Genomic DNA, 23745 nt, shown 5'->3' with positions numbered 1-23745 from the left:
GGCCCCCGGCACCACGGCAGGGCTGGTGCCGCTCCCCCACCTGCCTGCCCGGGGTCCCCTGCCAGGGCCCGTTGGGGTCGGGAGGGGGGGGGAGGCAGAGCGTTTTGGGGTGCCTCCCGCCCGCCTCCCCCTCGCTCCTGTGCTTGCACACATAGGCACAGGTGCTGCAGAGCAAACTAAGCATGTAATATACCACATGCAAGCTGCATATAGGTCAGAAAGTTTATACACATTTCAATACGCAACAGACAAATGCATGAAAAGTTTTATTTATACGGTGAAATATATATTTATGCACATATATGTAGAGCACCCTATGTATCTACCTGTGTCCATGGTTATTATAAGTAGGTATATATACACACACCTCCGTGTGTGTGTGTGTGTGTGTGTGTGTGTGTGTGTGTGTGTGTGTGTGTGTATATTATACATACACGTATATAAACACATATGTGTGTATGTATATAGAGAGACATATATACACACAGATATGTATATATGTAAATATATATCTCTACATATACATGTAAGTATATACACGTGGGTATATATGTATAAATACCCCTTCGCCGCTGTTATATATGGGATATATGTCGTGGCCTCCGGCTGAGGCCGGCGCCGCTCATCGCACTGGTTCCCTGAGCTCCGCCCCGCCCGGGCCCCCCCCGCCCCGCGGACTACAACTCCCAGCGTGCCCCGCGCGCGGCGCCGCCGGCCGCCCGGCCCCGCCCCGTCCTGTCCCGTCCCGCCGCCGCCGCCGCGGCCCCGCCGCCCCCCGCCCCCCGCCCCGCCATGGCCTCCGCGGGCGGCGGCGCCGGCCCCGCCGAGCCGGAGCGGCCGCACCCCAAGCCCTTCCTCATCGGCGTCAGCGGCGGCACCGCCAGCGGCAAGGTGAGACCCCCCCGCTCCCCCCGGGGTGCCGGCGTGGCCGGGCTCCGGCGCGGCAGGTGCCGCGAGCTCTGCGCGGCCTCAGCGGGGTCTCGGCGGCGCCGCCATCGCCGGCCGCATTGTGGCAGCGGGGCCGGCGCCGGGGCGAGGCGGTGCTGGGGCGGTGCGGGGCAGGGGCAGGGCAGGGGCAGGGGCAGGGCAGGGGCCTCCTCGGGGCAGCCCGGCCTCGCCCGCCGTCGCCCCGGCAGAGTGTGGCCGGGGGCGCGGGAGGGTCTGCGCGGGGCGGGAGGCGCTGCGGCCTGTTCCGGCGCTGCTTGGAGCGGTGCAGCTCGCTTCTCCTCCGCGCGTCCAGACACCTTGGTCCTCTGCAGGGAAACGCGTTTGTCACCCGGTTTCGAGGTAGTCGAGCGACCAACCACGGCGTTTCTGTGCTTCCCCGATCACGATCACCCCTTCTGCCATATGTAGTTTAAAAAAAAGCCAGCTCGGGGGCGTTGGGAACGCAGGTCCTTACAGCACGCTGCGGCTTCCTGGCGAAAGCAGCTACGCGGCCGTTTAAGTGCCGCTGGGATAAGAAAGATGCTTGGAAGAAAGCCGTGGGCTTGTAAATTCTTTGCAGCGCTGATAAGGGCAGGAAGGAGAGAGAGCGCCTGCCTCCAACCCGTAGAACTGTAACTCTGCTCCTTGGGTTTCCCTCTCCCGCCTCCCCCCATGCGTGCTCCTTCCCTGCCTCTTCCAACGGGATGTTTCTAACGGCAGCCAAAGCCCCCAGATCGCACCATAGTGGACGTGTACTCATGCAGGCGAAGCCAGGCGATGTTTCTGGCTCTCCCGTGGTCTCCTGAAGGGCAAGGCACTGTTTAGTTTTGCGCTCCGTGTAGCGGAGACCCCTCATCCACCTCCCCAGGCTGCTGCGAACGTTCCCGTTGGCAAAGCTGGGTGCAGGAGGCCGGTGTGTCTGACTGCTCCGTGTGATCTGTTCCTTCGTAGTCCACAGTATGCGAGAAGATCATGGAGCTCTTGGGCCAAAACGAGGTGGACCATCGCCAGCGCAAGGTCGTCATTCTCAGCCAAGACAGGTTCTACAAGGTGCTCACCACCGACCAGAAGGCCAAGGCACTGAAGGGGCAGTACAACTTTGATCACCCAGGTAAAGCCACCGAAATCAGGCACACGTACGCACGGGCTGGCCTCAGGCGGCTCGGGGCAAGGAGGCATGTCTGCAAGGGGCACTGACTCCGTTTTGGAGCACAGTTGGGAATGTTGCTCCCCTTATCGCTGGGACTGTAGCAAATCCTTCAGAGCAACTCACGGTGTAGCACCGCAGGGGTGTTCGCCTTGCTTTCCACGTTAATCGAGCCCCTGTGAAACTGCTCTTGCAATGAAGTGCTCCCTCCCACTTTACTGTGCCTCTCTGGTGTGCTGATGTTAGCTGCTGTCTGGAAGAGGATTTTGCAAAGCATTTCCAGACTTTTAGTGCGTAGAAAGAGACTATTGCAACATATTTGCTGTGCTGGGAGGTTGCCAGTTTTAAAGCTGCCTGCCACGAGGACAGCAGCTTCTCTAGGTGTGACAGTTGTTAAAGCTGGCAGCAGAGTGAATCTTGTCGTTTGCTTAATGTGCTATGAGACCACCAGTCAGTCAGGGAGCAGATTCTCCTATGAGAGTGAGCTGTTGCCTGGAGATCAGGAGTCTGCTGGTGGTGATGTCTTGCTGTGGCTAAAGCTGTGTCAATTGTCCTCTGTCTTTTGAGCCTCAGATTTAGCAAATATGCAACACAGCTGAAGCACAGTTGAATTACTGTTTGGAGACTAGCTGGGGTTTACTGGAAGGGCTTGCAGGACACACAAAGTATTGGACAACCTGTAAGGCTAAGCCAGAAAGGACAGAAATGCTTTTCGCCTCCACGATTGTGTCTTTAAATTGCGCCCATCACTATCAAGAAATCTTTAAAGTTGTATTGCTGCAGGTGGTAACTGCCATTTTACCGCATCTTTGTGGAGTGATGCTGGAGAGTTGGAGAGCATTCCAGCTTGCATGGTGCTCCGTCTCCCCTGTTGCAGCTGTTGAAAGGCACTGAAATAAGCTACACAGAGCCCCACGTCTTTTCCTGGTATTTCTTTTCCATGGAAACAACTGCTCCCATTACTTTGGGGAGTGCTACTTAATGGGAGAATGACCTGCCCTTGTCTGAAGTCTCGTGTCTGTTGTGGGCTGAACAGGATGGCTAACTCTCCTGAAAAGCCTTAAAAACGTATGAGGTTTTCTAAATTACTTTTAACAGACTAAGACACACACAGACACAGAGATTATATAATTACCAAGAAGTAAGAATGGCAACTTCACATTTGGGTTATTTCAGCGTACTGTAGTTGCTTATAAATAAGAAATTCTCTCTTCCTTGTCTTTGTAACCAAATAGAGCAATTATAATTTGGGGGCTGGGGTGTATGTGTGTTGGATTGCTGCTGGTAGGAAAGAATAAGCCAGAACTTCCCTTTCCCATGGTGTAATACGAGACAGTGAACTTTTCCTTCAGGACTAGAAAATCTGAGCAGAACATTTGGTAGAGCGGCATCTGAACTTCTTCCTCTTTATACCTTCCTCTTGCAGATGCTTTTGATAACGATTTGATGCATACAACCTTGAAAAATATTGTTGAGGGGAAAACAGTTGAGGTACCAACCTATGACTTCGTGACCCACTCTAGGTAGGTTTCAGTTTTGTGCCAAGTCTCTGGCTTGTGTAGGTTGATGTCTCCAACTTTGTTTGGTGTAGGAGCTGCCCCTGCTTACCAGCTGGCCCTTACAGGCTCTTTGAATGTGGTGCAAGATCCGTTTAACAATGCTCTTTTTTTCTTTTCCTCTCTCCATGGCAGGCTGGCAGAGACAACAGTGGTTTATCCAGCTGATGTTGTTCTTTTTGAGGGGATCCTGGTCTTCTACAGTCAAGACATTAGGGACATGTTCCATCTCCGGCTCTTTGTCGACACAGATTCAGATGTCAGGCTGTCCCGCAGAGGTAATGCTCTTCTGTCATGCAGCAGTGTCAGTGTGGTGGTGCTCCTTATCCAGCTTTGCATTCATGGTAAAACTCATGGTTTCTTATTTTCCTGTCCCAGTTCTGCGAGATATGAAACGTGGCAGGGACCTTGAGCAGATCCTCACCCAGTATACGACGTTTGTCAAACCTGCCTTTGAGGAATTCTGTTTACCGGTACTAACTGTTTCACTAACTTGATTTGTGGTTTTTGGAAGAGAGAGAAAAGAGTTGCCCGGGAATTAGCTGTACTGTAGGTGTAGCAATGGTGGCAACAGCTTTTGATGCTAGTCTTTCATGAGCCCCACACTCTCCTCTCTGCCTCATCTATTTAATCACTACAAGCTGTTTGTTTAAGGAACTTAAGGTTGGTCCTTTCTGCCTGCAAAGCACCATGGTAATCTATAGCGACTACGCACATTTTCTCACTACTCGCTGCCATGGCTGTTTTAGTTTAGTGTGGGGCCTTTGACTGAAACACTCCCACACTGAATTTATTCTTAAGTCTTTGGGGGGGGGGGGGGGGGGGGGGGAGTCTGTTTCCAGAAGGAATACTGATGAAACCTGGGGTAGATCATTATGCAGTCTGCTTGTTATTCCATACAATGCAAGGCCAATTTAGGTGCTCACATAGTCATATTAATTTGTAAAATCCTTTGAGAACAAAATCCTGTATGTGGATTAAGGAAGATGGAAAAGACTAGCCCAGGCTTCTCTTGTTCTACATCAAAGCAATGTTGGGATTGTAAAGGTACTCATTAAAAATGTTGAGTTTGCTAACTGATTTATAAGTAGGGAGGAAAAAAAACCCAGGGATTTTTATGGGTGGTAAAAATCAATAAAATGTCATCAGAGGCAGGAAGGAATTTCACATGCACATTAGGGGCCTTGGCTTTTAGCAGAGATTTAGTAATGGCTTGTGAAATGCTGATTAGAACTAACTCTTACCAAACAGACCTCAGCCTTGAAACCCTTGTACCACACAATACAGACAATCCATTTCAAGGCAATGTGCTCTTCAAGAGTGTAAAAGCAAGTACTCCCACAGTTGACCTACCTGGTCAAGTGCCTACCTGCCTTTTACCTGGTGATTCATTACAAAGGGACAGTAAGACCACGTCCCCAGCCATATATCCACTGTATGCTACCCAGTATGACTTTTCAGTTCATTTAGATACTACCATGACAGCAAGCTTTAACTTGCAACAAAACAGCATTTAGAAAAAAAAAAAAACCTCCCCCATCTTTGCTTTTAGGTTTCAGGTGTCTGGTAGTTTCTTCCTTGACTATAGCTGGCTTCTTCTGCCAGTGACAGTCTCCACCACCATTTCTGTTTTGCAGACAAAGAAGTACGCAGATGTGATCATCCCCCGAGGCGTGGACAACATGGGTAAAAGGGAGTTTGATTCTCTGTCTCTGAGGAAACCACCTTTGGGGTTGGCTACTGGGAAGTGGCAGCATGTGGTACACCACTGCCCTGTCTGCATGCCTACAATGAAAGGTGTTGAGTTAGAGGGATGCAGGGGAGGGATCTGCTCAGAGCCTGGATTATCAGCCACTCAGTCTAAAAAGAGCTGGAACATCTTATACACAATTGGAGGTGCAAAGCAGGATGCTGGTTTTAGAAGCTGGCACTGCAACTGTCTGCCTCTGTTGAGGCTTGACCTCATTGCAGAGGGCAGGCATAGTTTCATTTAAGGGCCTGCTGTTAGTTTATACATTTGAGTTGGATACTCCACATTTTTTTCGGATAGCTCAGCCAAGAACACGTGTCCTATACTCACTGTTTCTCTCTGCAGTTGCTATAAACCTCATAGTGCAGCACATTCAAGACATCCTGAATGGAGACATCTGCAAGTGGCAGCGAGGAGCAATGAATGGACACGGTCGGACCTACAAGCGCCCATTCCCTGAACAAGCAGAGAACAGCAACGTGCTAGCAGCTGGCAAACGGTCACATCTGGAGTCCAGCAGCCGTCCGCACTAACCTGCCAGAGTCTGGTCTGGATCAGAGGCAAATCCTTCAATGCCCAAGAAAATTTTGGGAAGGAAAAACTATTAACAAAATGGTTTGTGAAGTGCCCTTTAAATGGGGGCAGCAGCAGGGATACTGGTGTACAGAGAGGAGAAGAAGAAGTTGGACTACTGCCCCTCTCCCTGCCGAAACCCCTCCCCTTTCTCCCCAGGATGTCTGGGTCTATTATGTTACTCCTTGAACTGGTTAGAGGCAGTTCTACTTGCCTTTTTTTTTTTAATTTTCAAAATGGCATCTAATGCTGTGAAGTTTCCCCTGAAAGTTAAGCGCTACCACGTGTTTTATGAGATATCCTATTTCCCTGATGCTGCTCTACCTTAGCAGGAAAATTAGATGCCTGTTTTTTTCTAAAAGGAAAACAGTTTCTCTGGCCAAGACAAGCTCAGACCCTGTTAATTTAAACAAGTAGGTACAGTCTTCTCCATCTGCTCTTTGGGGCCTTGAGACCTAGTTCTGGCATTGTTTCCTGCTGGCCAGCCCCCTTTATCACCTGTATAGCAGCTGTGGAGCAGGAGGCCGGACCTCATGAACACAAGTGTAGAGGAATCTCATCCCCAAGTTAGAGGTGAAACAAAGGCTCTCCAGGACAAAAGGGAACGTGCAGTTCATCAAGAGGACAGGCTCGAGAAGCAGTGCGATTCTGGTTCATAATCTGTTACTTCCAAAGTTCCTGAACATTTGCTACACTGTATGTAGGTGAGGCTTTCATTTTTGTACCCAGATAGAGTCTCCTTTACTATAGTTATTAAATAGTGAGCTCCAACTGGATTGAGTTGCTCATGGAAAAAAGAAGCCTGACCTTGTCAGTTTTAGTGGCTTTGAGGACATTTCTGTACTGCTGGTTGCAGGGTCTGCTGGGCAGAATCCATCCACTTACAGAACGGGGTAGTTAAATCAGCAAAGGGGAAAGACGTGAACTGCAAGACCCTCCTTCTGATAGTCTAAACAACTATCTGGACATGTTTCTACCCTCAAGTAGAGTCAAAATGCTTACCTTATACTTGAGCAGTTTTAAACTCATGAATGTTCTGGTTTTCTAAAAAGAGCAGACGAGGCTGGAAATATAGACAGTGATATCCCTATTTCTGCAATTTACCCCAGATAAAGTGATACAACAGCAACATAGTTTCTGGAAAACTTCTGGAATGAAGTGTCAGTTGGACCTTTAAAATGTCTATGTTGTATCTTTCTGTCACTGAGTCTGCATTTAAAGTAGTTCTAATAATGGGGGGGGGAGGGGGGAAATGTTATTAAGAGGAACTTTTTCGTATTTGCTAGTTTTCTAAAATGAAGGGCTGGCTGTGTTGGCTGTGGATGTTTTGCTTTGTCTAATAAACAAACAAACAAACAGTGAGCGGAAATGACCATTTTATATAAAAGATGTTTGTGCTACTTTTATTACAACAACACAAACATACAAGAAGGAACATTTTTGGAGGTGTTGTTATACTCAACAGTTCTTTCTCTCTCAAAGGTCAACTCAGACTTAGCTTTATTTCTGTAATGGCTGAAGCTTTAGAGAAAAGAATAAAAATGCAGTCTGCACTGTCATCTCTTTAGCATCTTCAACACAATAAAAAGTGGTAGAGGTTGGTTATCTGCTAGTGAACACCATGGTGCAGTGGTATGTTTGTGTAATAGTGAGAGAGAAAGAAAGCAGTTCATTTCCTGACTGCTGCTGAGCTCTTTTTAGGTCAGGGTGACAGACTAACTTAGAGCATGAGCTACTTCACTGAAGCATTAGCTATCAGGGCAGCTTTAAGGAGTAGCAAAAGTCACTAAACTCTCCTTTGAATGAATCTAGTGTTTGATCATACCTTCCTAGTGGGGGAGAGGATCAGGGCAGCCTTGAACAGCATCTGTTAGAGCAGTAGGGAGCTCTGCAGTAAAAACACCCTGGTCAGTCTATGCGGCTGTTCTCAGTAAGCTTTGATCTCTATTGCAAGAGCCTGCTGCTGCAACCACCAGAAGAGGAAAAAAAAAAAAAAAAAAAAAAATCAAACCTGGCCTGGGTACTATACCAGTTACTGAAAACATGTAGAGTGAGCTACTCCATGTTCTCCAGGAAATGGTTCTGTGTGAGGGAACCCAGTCCTTATCTTGCAGTCTCTGCTACCCTGTAAATTCCTCTGCTGATGCAGATCAGGGCAGGGGCTGAGTTATCTATGAAGGTTTTACCCTGAACCCAAATGTACACGTCACATCAGATTTCCTTTCAGCATTATCAGTTCTACCTTGCTCAAAGCTCCTTTTCCTAAGCGAGCTGAGGTATAACCCTGTAGCCCAATAAATACAATACTGCCATTGCTAGTAACAGGCCACAGGCTTTGTACTAACTCTGCAAGGCCTCAGGATCTATTTGGCTTTGTCTGACTTTCCTTGGCCTGCCTGGAGGTTTGTTTTAGCTAGTTTAGCTGCAACAGCATTTTTAATGCCTAATTTGTTTTATTTTTTGCTTAGGCTTATAAAGAAATTATGGTTATACCACATGATTATACATAGATAATAGTAACAAGTCATTAATCTATGTAGAATGATCTATTTATAATCCCCCCCCCCCCCCCCAAGGTACAGTGGAAAGGGGAGCATAACAGGAATAGAGACAGGGAAGTGTGTTCTTAACAACTTCAGCTACTACTGTTGAAACCTCTTCTGTAACAGTAGTCTTTTATTTATTTTCTCTCTTTTTTTTTCCTTTTTCTATTTTAATTAAAGCTGGACTAATGCCAATTATTCGATCAGACTGCCAGCATTTCAATTATACTAACAATAAATTCTTGGCTTTGCATAAAGGATAGTTCCATTTGCCTGTAACAGGATTGTCAGTGCAACTGAGGGTGTTACCGTTTTCGGATAAGGATGTTCCAGCTGTCCTTCCAGCGCAAGTCCTTGAGCTCAGCAACCGACAGAGAGGGTTCCCCGTAGGTCACAGGGCTGAACGTGCAATAGACAAGGTAAACCGAAGAGAACCAGGCCACAATCAATGCGCTGAACATGCTTTTGGGAAGTAGAGATCTGGGATGAGGGGGAGGGGGGGAGAGAGAGAGAGAGAGAGGAAAAAAAAAAGAGAATTCACGTTACATCAAAGCTAGCTAAACACTTCATCCAAATGCAAATGGCAGATATGGCCTTTTTTTTTTTTTTCTTTCAGGAAAATGCCAAGATGTGGCCACAGCCATGCTGGAATAAAGACACTGCTGGTGGGTGTGGGTGATTACTGCTTTCCTGCAGTAGCTTGCCAAGAGGCTAGCACTGGAAGAAAGAACCATTCCCCTTGTTTTGTCCTTATCTGTTAAAAACTGTGTGATGACCCACCTACCTGCAGAGATGATTGCTGAGGTGCTGTAACACGATGGGAATCAGGAGGATCTGGAATGTGAGGGCAGGCAGGTAGTGGTACAGGAAAAGCGTTTTCTCCATCAGGAAGAAGGGCAGGTAATTCACAGCCCAGCCTCCAACACAGATCCCCCCAGCTGATACCCAGAGCTGCCATGCATCTGCAGGAGAGAAAAGAACAACACTGACTCTAATACCATCTTAAAACACTGCCCCTGGAAACTTAAAGCCTCTAAGTAGTAAATTCTTGCAGGTTTTTATTTTCTATGGTTTGTGTTAAGACCTTTAACTTGACCACACACCTCAATGGAGGGAAATGTTAAATTATGTCATGCTTTTACAATGTAGCTATCAAGACAGACCACTGCCAAAACGAAGCCGCTTCACCCCACGACAGCAGAGTGTACTTCCAGAAAGGTCACGGAAAACAGGCCATGCAGAGGAGATGGCTCCTCTGTCAGAAAGAACACATCTAAAATAAATACCCCCAACACAGTCAGTAGTTCCCTCCATTTCCTTTACATCAGTCACAAAGGTTCTCTGTAGATTCCAAATCTGATGCCTGGAGATTGCTTTTATCGAGGGAATAACTCAAATATTATGCTGGCTACTATATTGTTTCATGAGGGGATGGTCACCTTCCTAAAGGCCATAATCAATCTCTTGCTGGGCAGGAAGAAGAGGGAGTACTCTACATGCCTGTGTGTCCTAAATAAAAATTTCAGAGCTACTGCACAGGAAAAGGTGCTAACATAGCTAAACACACAGTTGCAAAAATGTGGCTCTGGCCCCATTAAAGTTTAGTAGAACAAGAGAACCCATCCCTATGGAATCAGACCTTCGGGAATGTCGTAAATTCTTCTCCTTCGTCGTACCAAGTACCACAGTGACAAACACGTGTAGACCAGAGTGGCAACGTTAGCTGAAGCCCAGGTGAGAACATTCCCAATGAGGTGGATCTGAGCCTGCAGGATATGAGATGGTCTGAGCCAGAAGAAGGAACATGCCACAGTTCTTTTAGGTAAGGTCAAATATTGCCCACATCTACTTGCTAGATTAAAACTTCAGAATATCCCTAGCTAGAAACCTGATCTTTCTCGGAACAAAGCAAGCTGATAAACTTTGATGCTCTTAGACTCTTTTTTTTTTTTTTTTTAATGTATGACATTTAAAAGATGCTACTGAAGATGAACTCATCTTTTACACAGAATCAGCGATGGTAACTATTAAATTGCAGTTTTCCTTTAAAAAAAGTGCAAGAAGTGATTTAATTAAAAGAAAAAATTGTTAAAGCTATATTGCATGTCAAAAAAAAAAATCATTCCCCCAGGAAAAAAAACTATTTGCTTTGAAATGCCTAGGATTCTTAACAGAGTCCATTCTAGACCAGCTCTTTGGATTGAACTCTAACTGCAGCCCTGCTCTCACACTTCTGGAGTTCACATCAGAATTCATCTGCTTTGTTCTATGGGCTCATGTTTTCAGACTTACCCCAGAGGTTGGGTGGAGCCAGTAGGCAATATTTGTATCCATTGTGATCCAGTCCAGAGCAGAGGAGCTGTACTTATGTTCTGTATCTTCATTTTTCAACGTTAGTATCTTCCACTAGAACAAAGGAAACAGAATTGGAACCACAACTGAGATACAAGGCATGGATGAGCAGCTCCAGATGTAAGACGGTAGGTTTCTTAACCTGAGAGCGGAGAAAGATTTTTCATCTCTTGCACTGAGTACTGATCAATAAAATGGTTTTATTTTGTTCTAATATAAGGCACTTTCCTTAGTGATATTCTGAAATGTTAGTAAGGGGCATCAACACTACTGATTTCATACATAAAAACATTAAGGTTCAGCTTCAGAGAGATTCTGTATGCCCAACTGCTCTTCCTCCCTTTTCTTTTTTTACACAGTCATTCATGTATTCATTACTGAATAGTACAGTTGAGCAGTTTTCTAAAGCCGTTCCAAGGGTATTCAATTCTTTTTTTTTTTTTTTTTTTTAACTGAGGAAGCCAAACTACTTTATCGGCAAGGAATAAACAATGACTTTTCAGACTCAGAGTTTGCAGAAATGTCTAATTTCCTGCTCTGCAGCAGAATAAAGGACAGAGTGAACAGAAAGGGAACAGGGAAGATATTCACCTGCAATTCTGCAAATTTGGCCATGAAGCTGAGGTTTTTACTGATGTCCATCTGTGTAGGAGAGTGGAGCTCCACTTCCCTTTCTTTCTGCTCTTGGCCTGGAAGAAAACAGCATGGCTCAGAAAGAGCAACATAACAGTGAGAAACTAAGGCATGAGCCCATGACATAACCCTGCTCTTCACTCAAGGTGCCAGTCTGTGAGAGCGTGATTGCAAGAGAGCTCTGAGGGGATTTTTAAGGGTTTGGACACCATAGTAGAGCCAGGGCCCACTCAAAAGCTGTTCAAACCCATTACTGTGGTCTGGCTGAGTGTGGCCAGGACACTCCATGCCAATGACCAGGAGAACATCCTCCTCAGTCCGTACCCAGCACAAGTAATTCCATGGGACAGCATCCTTCCACCCACTTGGAAGTTCCACTGCAGCTAAATATCCAACACAAAGGGGTAGGTTTTGTTCTTCCCATACTACAAAGGAATGTACCTTTATGCAAAACACACACATACATCATGTATGAACACATGATACCTTTCCATGAACAGGAAGGCCCCCATCACAGAAATCTGTCAGAGAACATGGCTGAGACGTACTTTTCCCATATCTGTGCTCTTCCACATTCCACACCATGCTCTGATGGTAGCCTTTCGACAACTTCTCTCCAACCACCTCCAGCTGCCGGTATCCCCACTCAGGTAACGATGCTCCACTGAGCTAAAAGTGAAAGATGATTTTAGACTTAGAGTCCTGCCAGTTTGAACTCCAGGCTTGAAGTTTCTAGCTCCGACTGAGCAGTGGATCAGAGGAAGGGACTGCTAAAGGGTATGTGAAGAGTCACCACACAATACAGTCTCAACAAATGCTACAGCTATAAAGTCAGTGATTCTGGCAAACATTGTGACGAGATTCTTAACTGCTCCAGCTGCTATGAGCTGCTACACACAGACCCAGCACCGATATCTGAGGCGGTGTCTGAGGCTCAGTTGTGTAGAGTGGTCACAACCTCCTGAGAAGGAGGATAGCTCTGCATGCTGAAAAGGAATCAGGCCATGAGTACGACTACCTGAAACACACATTGCCTTTTTTCCCTTTTACCATATTGAGCAGGTTTATTGTTCCCTTTTATTTATTTATTTGTTCATTTTATGTGGTTTGGGCCTTTTGGAGCACAGAGATTACACAAGCTGCATGGAGGAAAAGCTGTAGGCAGATAAACATAAACCCACTTGCCTTTAGCACTGCAGAGGTGTTCACATGAACAAATCTCACTTCTGACAGAATTGTCTTCCACACATCTGTATCAGATTCTCGATTCACAATTTCCTACAAAAGACAGATGTATTTTGATTGTCATTTCTTCTCAGCTGTTTCTTCCAGAAAACAACATACCCCTCCCTTCCCTTTGACTACTCACCACTCTCCAGAGGTTCTGTGCTGGCATGGAGATGTTATAATCAATATAACAGGAGACTTCTTGGGAGTGGGGGCTAAGAGGGGCAGCAACATCATGCCTGCAAGACAAGTAAAATAAGCACCCACAGATCCTCCAATATTGTTTACCAATGTTGTAGGAAAAACAAACCCATAAAGGTGTTGAGTTGGCTTAGCCCAGATTCATCAATAAAGTAAAACCAAATATCCCGTTTGTACAGATTGCACTGTTTACTCTGAAAGAAAACACTCCCCATTAACAAGAGCTGCCAGGAACAGGCTTGGAGGAAGCCAGTACAGACGACTGCTGTCCTGGGCTGAAGAACAAGCACTGATTGTCACAAACAGAGAAGCTGTTCACTGGGGTTTCTGATAATGAACAAACTGGGTTTGGAAGGGACACAGCAAAAACCCAGGCTCAGAATGTTCCCCTCCCAAATCTGAGTGATATTCAAGTGCATGCTCACTCCCTTTGGATAGCAGTCAGGAGGCCATTTCGTAATGCGGTCTTTACAAAACAGGCAGGAACCCCCAGCAGTCAGCCTCAGCACACTGGCTTCTCCAAAAAATATTCTCTTAACTTTCAGAGCACACCCTTCATCCAGGATTATGCCATGGAAGTCAGTAGAACTGCTAGATGACTTGTCAGTCTCACAAAATAATAGTAAATACCTCTGCCTGACTGGAGAAGAGGCAGCGAAGGGGGAAGGATAGAGACTCACCACGGGAAATACATATTTATGAATCTGCAGAACTAGCATGAATTGTATCAGGTAACTATGAGTCAACATGTCTGCAACTATCATTAGCCCCTTTAAAGACCCCTAGTACAGCAGACCATAAACAGATAGCAGGCACTGAATAGATTTGATTAGTATCACATCCCACTGCCAAGTTGACTGCACAAAATAAATAAGCACACTGAATCCTTTCTCTGGGGCACAGGGATGTCCTATGTGACTAACCATTTGAGGCCCCTCCTAGCCCTGCTGTTTAAGAATCCATGAATAACAGGTAGTTTACAGTGTAGCTGAACATAAGGGTCACTGCACTTCCACCCCAAATAGTTATTCTGAGAAACAACAAAACAGAATGAGCAACCAGGCTTGGAAGAGCTGAGGATGGGGAAAAGCCTTACGTGTTGAGGTATCGAGTCGTGATGCCATGGACCAGCTGCACAATCTGTCCGTGTCTGACAGGTCGAGGTGGGTTACTCACCACCAGCTGCTGCCTGGTGGAGTGACACACAAGAGGAAGTGGTTACGTTCTTCTAAATAATGCAACCTTGTCATGACCAAACTGTCAGGTCAAGAAGCTGAAGTCACGGATACAAGGAGAGACATTTAGGTGGCAAGATGAGAAATTAAAGCAACTGATAGATCATACCAGAATGGAAACAAAGCTTGCCAAGGCAAAGGGCAGAATGACTCAGGGGATTGGTAATGGGATACCAACACCCCAGCCTTTAGGTCAGTGGTCTGAATCCAGGTCAGTCAGGAGTGAGTCCAGATTATTCCCATCCAACAGCTGTTTGGTGGCTTCGGTGAAACGAGTGAGTGCTTCAGCGAGATCTGACAGGTGTTCTTACTACCACTGATGTCACTTTTGGCAGGCTCATAAGAGAGATTAATGGCTATCTCCACAAAGGAGACCAAACTCAACGTGCCTCTTACCAGGGCTAATGCATGCTTTGGCAAGAGGGAACGTGGCAGTTGACCTAGCTGCTGCCTGTACTTGATTGCTCTATGAGGCTCACAGGAGGCCTACACGTTCTCCAGGGTTTGTAAGAGTCTTGAGTCTGAAGAATTTTAAGAAGATACTATTTTCTGTGGTTCCCACAGAGAGTCTGGTAGAGTCTACGCTTCTAAAGTTTGTACTATGGCCAAACTTTCCCGGTGTGGATGTGATTTACAACAGCACACAGTCCTTCTGATAGGACTGTTTATACGGTTCCCAGAGTAACATGAGAAACCTACAAAAGCAACTTTTTGATCAGTATAAAATGACATCACACAAGAGCTTTCACTGGCAGAGCTACAGTCCTGCTCCTAACTGACAGCTACCCTGAGAAAACGCTCAGTCACAGACACACACTTGGAATTCCTCCTGATGCGGCAGGCTCTACAGTTCATCCCACATTTGAAGTACAAAGAAATGCTCATTCTGCAAAAGCGATTTCTACTCTCTCCTGAGACCTACTCAAGTTTGATAAAACTCATCAAGGCAATTTAATACCAAGGCTCGCACACTTCAAAAAGCAGAACTTCACTTTCATGCAAAGTACCTGAAGAGTTCCCATCAATCTCATTCCTCTTTAAAGTTCCCTTTGCACACCGCACAGCTCAAGCTCTGGTGGAAGCAGTACAAATAGAATTTCTGAGCTTTCAGTAATGCTTCTAACATAACGCAGATGATGGGGCAATCAGCCAGTCTGACCAACTCTGCAGCTGAAATGACTTTCCTCAGGATCACACATGGCTTCAACCTCCATAAGCAGAGCACAGTTATGTCCAGTCTCAGCTAGGCACTACTTATGTTTTGGAGGTGTATCAAAGCTGTGCTTACAGCAGACTGGCATTTAAGTCTCTTGCACACTCACATTCCAGGATCTTTGACAATCCACCAGTTGTTCACATCCTTGAAGGGATAACACGTCACCTGCTGTTGATGGGAACTACCTCGGCCATTCTCATACCTGTACAGAAGGTTAAAACAAAACAGGTGTGAATAGTACATTTCTGTGCTCAACAGTCACTGCAATACAAGTCTGCATCAGATCACTGGCTCTACTCTCACAAAGCACAGAGAAATCTGTGCATCTACAGTGTGCTCTGAAGGCTTAATGGACAGACTGCCAGAACCTGAACTAAGACATCTGGACTGCCAGATGAACCAGAGCATATTTTCACCCTAAGATTACATAATAAACCAGATTCCTCACCTGATGGGATAAGTGTTCTTGTGAGAATGGAGCCAACACTGCATGGGTTTCCCCAATACATTCCGCAGAGTAATCTGAGAGCCATAAGCCACCTCTAAGGGTTGACCCTGAGTGATTCGAGCTAGCCCACCCTGCGAAGCATAATGAAAAGATAAGTGGAAAGAAGAAACAGCAACCCAGAGGCTGTTTAAATTTTAGTAAGAGTCACTTGTCACTTTAACATAGCAGTAGCTTAGCATAATGCCTTCTCATCTGGCTGTATCTAAAAAAAATAGTAAAAATAAAAATCAAGTCTTGCAGTACCACACTCTCCAGAAATTAAATAAACCAGGCTTTGGTTTACTGTTGAGGTTTACTTATTTATTATATCTTCTATATAATAATAATATATATATATAATTATTTATTGTATCTTTAATTATTTATTATATCTTGCAAGACTGAGGGGTCTTAGGGAATACCCCTAAAGCCATGCTGTACAAACAGAAAGACTAAGAGGTCTCTTACAGATAAATCACACAGTCATCCTTGTAGTATATAAACGCTTTTTAGCAGGGGATTAAGTGACATCACTACATATGGTTTTCTTTCACCTACAGATGACACTGTGTGTTAGCAGTACAGTACACAAGTGGATATATTGGTACAGTTTTCCTCATAGCTGGATGTTTTAGACCCGAACTTTTTTTTTTCCAATTAAATTATCAGATTAAATTACAAATATAATCAATTGCATATATTCAAATAATATACATTTTCTTGTTGGACCAATTCCAAAGTCATCACTTAAAGAGTTCAGTACTGTATCTGCTCCTGTGGAGTTCCCTGTAGAAAAGGCCAAGTCTTCAGTAGAGGAGTGAACATATTGCTCTTAGTTCATCGGGAAAAAGCTTTTCATCTACTATTAAGATTTCTGTCCCTTATTTTTTAAACTTAAAGCAGCACTACAGCACCAAAGCAGTAAAATGACAGAAAAGGAACAAATATGCAGGATCAAAGGATCAAGAGAGCAGGTGTGACCATGTTCTCTTTACCTCTAAGCTGGCTTGGAAAGCACTTGTCATAATTTGGTCATGAGGCCCAGAGCGATACAGCAAAGCCAAGTGAACGTAGAAGAAGGACAGGTACATTGTCACTGGGATGATGATGAGGGCGAGCCCCCGAGCCAGAAAATGGCACATCAAGGAAACCTAGAACACAGAGAATTCACTGTTTTCACGCTCCAGATACTAAAAGTACCAGTGCACTTGGCTTGTTTCACTTGCCTTTTTTAAGTTCCCCCAACCACCCTCATTCAGCTACAACATTGAGGACAGCTGGAAAACTTTCACTGATGATTTGAACTGGAGCCAGCAGGAGATATGTGTGGAATAGCATAGGTTTTGAGCCACACATCACCAAGACAAGGATATCAGCAGAAAATCCAGTCACATACAATGCTTTTCTTAAATTTAACTCCATCTTCCCCAGCAATTGGGCTGGGAAACTGTTCTTCAACACAAAGTTTTGCAAACTACAATAGGAGAACGTAGTATAAAAAACAGCTGCAGGCAGAATCGTTACCTGAAGGTTTGGAAGTCTCCTAGTTGGTTCTTGTTATGAAAAATTACACATAATGTAGTTTGAATGTTGTGCTACCTACATTTGACAAGTTCTGGTCTCCTATCATATGCCAGAAGTGGAGTCCTGCGATGACCAAAAGCAGCATATAGGTGAACAGGCCCATATATTTCACTCTGAGAAAAGAGCACATGAAAAAACTCAACAGGGCTAAAAACTACACACATCTATGACTGTTACTTAATGCAAGATGTATATATATTCAAACTCTCTTTTGGACAGGATGCATTTAAGTCCAAGGGCTTTGATTCATGACAAGTTCGGTATGCCAATATATATGAGCTTCAAGGCTTTGACCCTAGATGAAGTAATTCGTTTGCTAATTAAATTAAATAACTGGCAGTGACAAAGGCAGAGAATCTTCTCGGTAACAAGGTGACAGATCGGAAAGTACTGAGTCCCTAAATTCAGACTTACTGAAGCTTGAGAGGACTAGGAAGGAGGAGTGAAATGCTGATGCTAATTTATAACAGACATCTCTGAGAAATACCTTTTGTTCTTCCCATAACGTTATTTTTTAATGCCAGGTATTGCTCCCAGTGAATTGATACGCTTACTTTAGAAACAGTCTAACTCAAAAAAAAGTCATGGAGAAGTATGCTCAGAACAACACCAAGAACGAAGCCCCACAGATACCTCAGATGGCAGGTAGAAAAGTCAGCTTACTAAAACAAAGATCTGTCAGTACTTACCCAACTGCACAAGAACAAGCTACTCCAGTCAACAGGAGCCAAAACCACCAGCTTCCAGAGAAGGAACTTAAATAAAAGGACAAAGGAAAGAATGTTACAGTGAGATCTGAATACCTGCTTGGATTTCTAATACACTTGCTTGAATACAGGTAATTTCACTTGGAAAAAACCTGCAGGACTCCACTATTTCTTGTTCTACTCAGAGGTATCTCATACTGAACCTCCCAGGCCACCAACTCTCAGCTGTGACCTACAGGATATTGTTAAATGTACTTCTCTGTATTCTGAAAAGCAATTCTGAGCACTAAAGGTCTACCTGGCTTCTGATACCGCAGATAAAGCAATGTATTCAGCCACTTGCTGGACTTAGTTTAAAGTTATTTTACTTTAAGATCATGTCCTGCAAGGATCAGAGAACAAAGAAGTCACAAGAGAAGAGACAAAGATCTCTAGCTTCAGTGCTGGCAAACAGTAACAAAGCAAAGTAAGTGACCTACTATCATCAGTATTTCTGTGGAGAGAAGGAAACTATAATAATAAAACATCCATGTAGGCAAATGTGTGCTCCCCAAACGATTTTATTTTAATTAAAAAATAAAAAAGACAACCTTGCTACCAGATAAAAAAGACCATAACACTGTTCAGAAGGGCAAAACCTTAGGACAGCCTTGTGTGAAGTCAAAGTATTGGATTTTACAGACAGAGGAAGTGAGTTTCAGAAAGGTGAAGTGACTTACAGGAAAACACACACAGTCTGAGATAAAGAGAGTCATCAAAAGAGAATCCAAAAGGGTTGGAGACAATCCAGCTTTACCTGTAGCTCTGTGAATTGTAAAACTTCAAGTAGGACAAAACTGCAAGCAGGATAAAAAATATCAATATTGATTCCAGGAGCATGAACCTTGACTGAGTGATCAAAGAGTTCTCTGTTGGAAAAGAGAGACAGACAAAAGATTAGAGAAGCTTATCTGCAGGGAAACTACTAGGCAAGCGCTTTGCCTCAGCAAATAACATCATTACGCAAAAGAAGAACCTGCCCCTTTAAGAATGGCCCATCTATTTCCAATCCTACTGGCTGCAATAGGAAATTGTTGAATTTAAAAGGACAAAAACCTTCTGACCAGAGCAAAGTGCATGGCCAATAATCGTCCCCAAGGACACAGAAGTGGGCAAGAAGTAGAGTCTGGCAGTAGGCAGATAAAGCTGCTGTGCTTGCCTACAAAAGCAAAGAAAATGAACGCTGGAAGATTCAGACAGGTGCTTCTCAAGGCAACAAGAATCGAGGCAGTGACCCAAGCAAGCGATGAGCATGATGATGAATCTTCAAGAAAGGGAGCTGCATGGAGCTATGGCTGCCTTGTGCAGGGTTTCCTGAATTGGAACCAGAGCAGCAAGTAACTAGGAGAAGTTTCACTTATTAGACTGCTAACGGGCTGGTGAGAGGCTCCTTCCCTCTCAGGCACTCGCAAGCAGACACTCAAGAGAAAAATAAGAGGTGTAAACATGAGAACAGTGTCAAATCACGGTGCTAAGGACCAGACTGGCTTGCTGCAGTTTGGAGGCAAATTTGATGAGCTCCAACTCTAGAGCCCTCCAGCTGTTAAGAAACAGTACGCTCTAACTCATCCCGTAAACCTCTGAGGAAGAGAGTACACAGGCAAGAAATGTGGCTTTCAGTGAGGCTGTTAAGGCTGGCCACTTTGTTCCATAATGAAGTGAACTAGCAGCATCTGGTTTAAAGACAGTCTAGAAGGACATCCTCTGCAGAGTTGTACACACAGAGGGGACCAGAGAGGCACAGCAGAGACTGATACAGGTCAGAACTGTAATTGGGCTCCAGTGTGTTGTTAGCATTCTGTGGGGAGGTGCTACTCCAGCCACTGCTCCTTCTACGTGCCCTCAAAATTCAAAAGGGGACAAAGGACCATACCCTCCCTGTATGAAGAATGGGGCCCAAGGGAATAATCTTACCTAAGAGAATCAGAAGAGCAGCTCCAAGTGCAGCACAGTGGGAGAAGTGCATTTCTACCAAAATCTGGTATGCTAAAGGGACACAGAGAGCACCAGCCAGCGCTGGCAGGAGTCGCAAGGACCAAACAGGAACATTGATACTATATTCTGAAACAGGAGACAACAGCGACACAAGAATTCGGAAACTATTAATTGCAGAGAAGCTGGTACAATACAGAACTCCTCATGACTACAACAACTTGTTGAATGTGACTCCTACCCTTAGTAATTTATTTTTGGGCTTGCACTACTTCAACTGTTTTAACTGATTAAAAACTTCTGTGCTATGGGAACATAATACTTTAAACTTCCATTAGAGGCCTGCAGAAGACCTAGTTAAGAGGAGAACTAAAAGTGTCAGATAAAGCATTATTTCCACTAGTCAGGAAAAAGGAATCTGTCAGCTGCTCAAACACTGCTTATTTTCTCAAAAGAATGAGAATGTTAAAATCAGTTCTTACCAGCTCCAATTCTGTTCCATAAGAAGTTTCCATCAAATCCCCCTAAGTAACCTAAAACATAAACAACAATTCAGAATTTCCAGTGACAAAACTGGAGCATAAGATCAGGTGCTAAATTGGTCCTGGAACCATTCTGCAAACACACAGCTCCTCCACACATGGAAGGCCTCTTTCCAAAAAAAGGATTCTCTTTCCTACTGTTTTGCCTGTAGCAGTGCTTGATAAACTGGAGAAGCATGAAGAAAATACATTGGGAACAACAGATTCTCAGTGACAAAGGTATATGTAGATTTAATCCCTCCTTCCCATACACAGACACTTGTATGTTGTGCATGTCTAAGCTATAGAAAGGAACTCAGGCCTTAAACTCAGCTTGTCACCTGCTATTTCTAGTCACTAGCAGTTCTCATCTTATGTTCCTCTTTATTCAAATGACTGGATAACAATGAGGTAATGAATATATGGCTGTCACTTCCCAAGTACTCATGTGATAACCCTGTAACAATACTAAATAAGGGAAATCCTAACTCTCTCTACATCAGAGCCTCTCAACTGCCTTGTATTTTTCCCCAATGACAGGATCTAGCAACTTGTATTTAACCAGAACTTCTCTCTTCCAGAGCAGCCAAAAATAGACACTTCCCAGTCTCAGCGGACGCCCTACCTCCCAAAGCTAGCAGCATATGGCCAAAAGGTGGGCCACTGTCATCCACAAAGAAGATTCTCTTCATGTAGAGGGAAACAAACTGGCCATAATAAACTTCATCAAAGCTGAAACATAACAGACAGAAACATGTCAAGTTTCATTGGAAGTATCTGGCAAGCTACAGGAATATGAGGGAAGGAAACCCTGATTTATTGGCAGTAGGTTAAGAATACAATGAAGCATAGTGAAGCACTTTGGCCCCCTTACCTTCCCCTCTTGACTTTCTGTTAGGGAAACACTGTTACCACATTTACTGGGGCTGGCACCAGGCTAGCTCTGCTCTTCTGCTGCTGCAGTCTTACTCACAACTGTTTTCAGAAAAAAATTCTGTGGTTCAAGTAGGAAGTAAAACATTTTACTCACACTACAGCCCGTGGATAGGAAAGCCCCCGAAGACGGCTTATTAATCCCATCACAGTCAAAGCCAAGAGGTTCATATTTATCTCTGCGGTAACCACAACTGGATTCTTCAGAAATCCCAACATCCTGTCAAAAGTCTGTCCAAACCTTTGAGAGCAATAAGAAAAAATCAGCAGTCACCCTTTTGCTATCTGAAGATCACCTGACAGAAAGCATGCAACACTACTTTTGGCTGCTAGTAACTCATGGTAACCAACCTTCCAAAGTTTTCTTGGTTACACATGTATGTGTTTTCTACTATACATACAGTAGTACCTTTAACTGTAAAAATAAAGATGTTACTAAACTTCCAAAAAAAATCCCACCTAACTTTTCATCTGCCCTGCTTCTACATGTATAAGATTCTCTGTCATCAGTAGTAAGCTGGAAACTTTACTTCTTCTTACACTGGTTCTGCAGAAACACAATAGCTTAATTCAAGACCATATTTTGCTGCTCTTTGTGCTATGCAAACATCCCAAGCCAAACTCTGGTGCTAACGGTACACAATGCCAGATGCTCAGACACTAGACTGCTCTCATAGCTTCTTCTTCTTCTTTTTTTTAAGTTATTTCCTTGTAAACTGAGCATATTTGGTTGGTCAGGGGAAACCCACAAACATCCTCCGTCTTACAAAGTTAGCTATGGGAGCACCAGTGCAGGTGATGCAGGACTCTATCACAACCTAGTGGGGAGGGAACCCTGCAGAAAGCATGACTCAATTCCCTGCTACTCCTGTGGGCAGGAAGAATTGCTAAGAGCTAGCTAAACTGTCAGAAAATGGAAGGGCATCAGTGTTGTACCTCCTCACCTCAATACAACTGAAAGTTACTGGAATACACCCTTCCGCACGGCTTTGATCAGGTGAAAACAAAGCAAGATGTGAGCACATCACCACCAAGTGCAGAGCCACTGTCCTCGTTTCTTGCTACCTACAAAACGCAATTCCTGTTCAGCTGTATGTTGCCCTGCAGAACCACCTTTTGCAAGAAACCCCTCGCAAAGCTGCGATCTCCACCTGCACCAGGGACCTCACACTGCTGTCCCACCTGCCTGTGCACAAGGCCATCACCTCACCAGCCCTGTGACCCTAAAGAGCACCCTGAGCAGGGGAGAGGACCACACTCTGCATCTTCTCCCTGCAGTGCTGGCAGGCCTTGAACCCTGGGGCAGGAGGAAAACAGGACCAGTAACCTCCCCACACACCAAGCCTTGAGCTTTATGGGGTCACTAGGACCATCAACCCCCCCAACTAGCCTCACACCTTCCCCTTGAGCCTTATAGGGAGGTAGTGGGACCTACCAGCTGCCCCCTACTAGGCCTCACACCCCTCCTGCACCGCCCTGAACCTTGAGGGGGAGGGAAAGGTGGGGCAGTAGGATGACTAACCCCGCCCCAAGGCCTCATACCCCTACCTGAAGCCTCATAGGGGGCAGCAGGCACACCCCACCCCCACCAGGCCTTGCACTCCCCCCCCCCCCCGGGCCTTATGGGGAGCGACGGGACCACTAACACCCTCCCCCAGGCCTCGCTCCCTGCCTTAAGCGTTATAGGGGCGGCACCTGGACCGCTCCCCGCCCCCCCGGCCTCGTACCCCTCCCCTTGAGCCTCACGGAGCCGGGGGAGGGCAGTGGGACCCAAGCCGCCCCCCCGGTGCCCTCCGGGGCGGCAGCAGGACCGGCCCCCCCGCCCTCGCGGCGCAGCCCGCCGGAGATGGCGGCCCCCTCCCCTGCCCCCACCCCCGCCACGCCAGGGGGCGGGGCCGGCGCGCGCGGCCCGCTCCGCCCCCTCCCGCCGCGGCAGCGCCGGATGTGGCGTCAGACGCACGCGGCGCCGTGCGGGAAGCGAGTCTTGTTGCTACGGCAACGCTTCCGCGGGGAAGGCGGGGGGGAGCCGCCACCACCACAGCCCCGAGGGGCCCCCGGCCGCGCAGGCAGCGGCCCCCTGGGTCTGGGCCACCCCCCACGGCGGGGGAAGCAGCCCGAGGTGCGTCCTTCCCCGCCGCTTTGACCGCTGTGGAGACAGCGGATTATACTTGTTAAAGAGCTC

The 23745-nt window shown here is 45.7% G+C and overlaps 2 protein-coding genes across 4 annotated transcripts; one reads left to right on the top strand and one right to left on the bottom strand.

Moving 5' to 3' along the window:
• The first annotated feature begins 734 nt into the window (after nucleotides 1-734).
• Nucleotides 735-7315, top strand: UCK1 (uridine-cytidine kinase 1). Its single transcript, XM_064523774.1, has 7 exons — nucleotides 735-891; nucleotides 1879-2038; nucleotides 3501-3597; nucleotides 3766-3908; nucleotides 4009-4103; nucleotides 5268-5316; nucleotides 5726-7315. Exons 1-7 carry the CDS (start codon nucleotides 793-795, stop codon nucleotides 5911-5913), a joined length of 831 nt encoding a protein of 276 aa, XP_064379844.1. The 5' UTR covers nucleotides 735-792; the 3' UTR covers nucleotides 5914-7315.
• Nucleotides 7313-23456, bottom strand: POMT1 (protein O-mannosyltransferase 1). Of its 3 annotated transcripts, none has more exons than XM_064523772.1 (21): nucleotides 23310-23456; nucleotides 22508-22628; nucleotides 21661-21804; nucleotides 21256-21362; nucleotides 20592-20642; nucleotides 20092-20238; nucleotides 18935-19046; nucleotides 18121-18186; nucleotides 17451-17544; nucleotides 16843-16998; nucleotides 15809-15939; nucleotides 15467-15562; nucleotides 14006-14098; nucleotides 12851-12947; nucleotides 12667-12759; nucleotides 12030-12150; nucleotides 11440-11537; nucleotides 10789-10902; nucleotides 10136-10262; nucleotides 9281-9458; nucleotides 7313-8976 (listed from the first exon to the last, which is right to left on the bottom strand). In XM_064523772.1, the coding sequence occupies exons 3-21, from the start codon at nucleotides 21780-21782 to the stop codon at nucleotides 8802-8804; spliced, it is 2178 nt and encodes a 725-aa protein (XP_064379842.1). In that variant the 5' UTR covers nucleotides 21783-21804; nucleotides 22508-22628; nucleotides 23310-23456; the 3' UTR covers nucleotides 7313-8801. The 3 variants fall into 3 exon arrangements, with proteins under 3 accessions (XP_064379842.1, XP_064379841.1, XP_064379843.1); XM_064523771.1 differs by lacking the exon at nucleotides 22508-22628 and adding an exon at nucleotides 21915-21978; XM_064523773.1 differs by lacking the exon at nucleotides 22508-22628.
• Nucleotides 23457-23745: the final 289 nt, after the last annotated feature.

This window comes from Dromaius novaehollandiae, chromosome 20, assembly GCF_036370855.1.
Source record: "Dromaius novaehollandiae isolate bDroNov1 chromosome 20, bDroNov1.hap1, whole genome shotgun sequence".
NCBI lineage: Eukaryota > Metazoa > Chordata > Aves > Casuariiformes > Dromaiidae > Dromaius > Dromaius novaehollandiae.
The sequence above is the reverse complement of the archived record's forward strand: the minus strand, read 5'-3'. Positions and strand labels throughout refer to the sequence as shown.

What these genes read in the sequence shown, in the direction of transcription:
- UCK1 (XM_064523774.1), top strand. Translation starts at nt 793, where the DNA reads ATGGCCTCCGCGGGCGGCGGCGCCGGCCCCGCCGAGCCGGAGCGGCCG. An exon ending in GTACAACTTTGATCACCCAG is followed by an intron (nt 2,039 to 3,500) that starts GTAAAGCCACCG and finishes TTCCTCTTGCAG; the next exon opens with ATGCTTTTGATAACGATTTG. An exon ending in TGTCAGGCTGTCCCGCAGAG is followed by an intron (nt 3,909 to 4,008) that starts GTAATGCTCTTC and finishes TTCCTGTCCCAG; the next exon opens with TTCTGCGAGATATGAAACGT.
- POMT1 (XM_064523771.1), bottom strand. Translation starts at nt 21,940, where the DNA reads ATGTGTAACCAAGAAAACTTTGGAAG. An exon ending in TATGCTGCTAGCTTTGGGAG is followed by an intron (nt 20,643 to 21,255) that starts GTAGGGCGTCCG and finishes TTTATGTTTTAG; the next exon opens with GTTACTTAGGGGGATTTGAT. An exon ending in ACGACTCGATACCTCAACAC is followed by an intron (nt 12,948 to 14,005) that starts GTAAGGCTTTTC and finishes CTTGTCTTGCAG; the next exon opens with GCATGATGTTGCTGCCCCTC.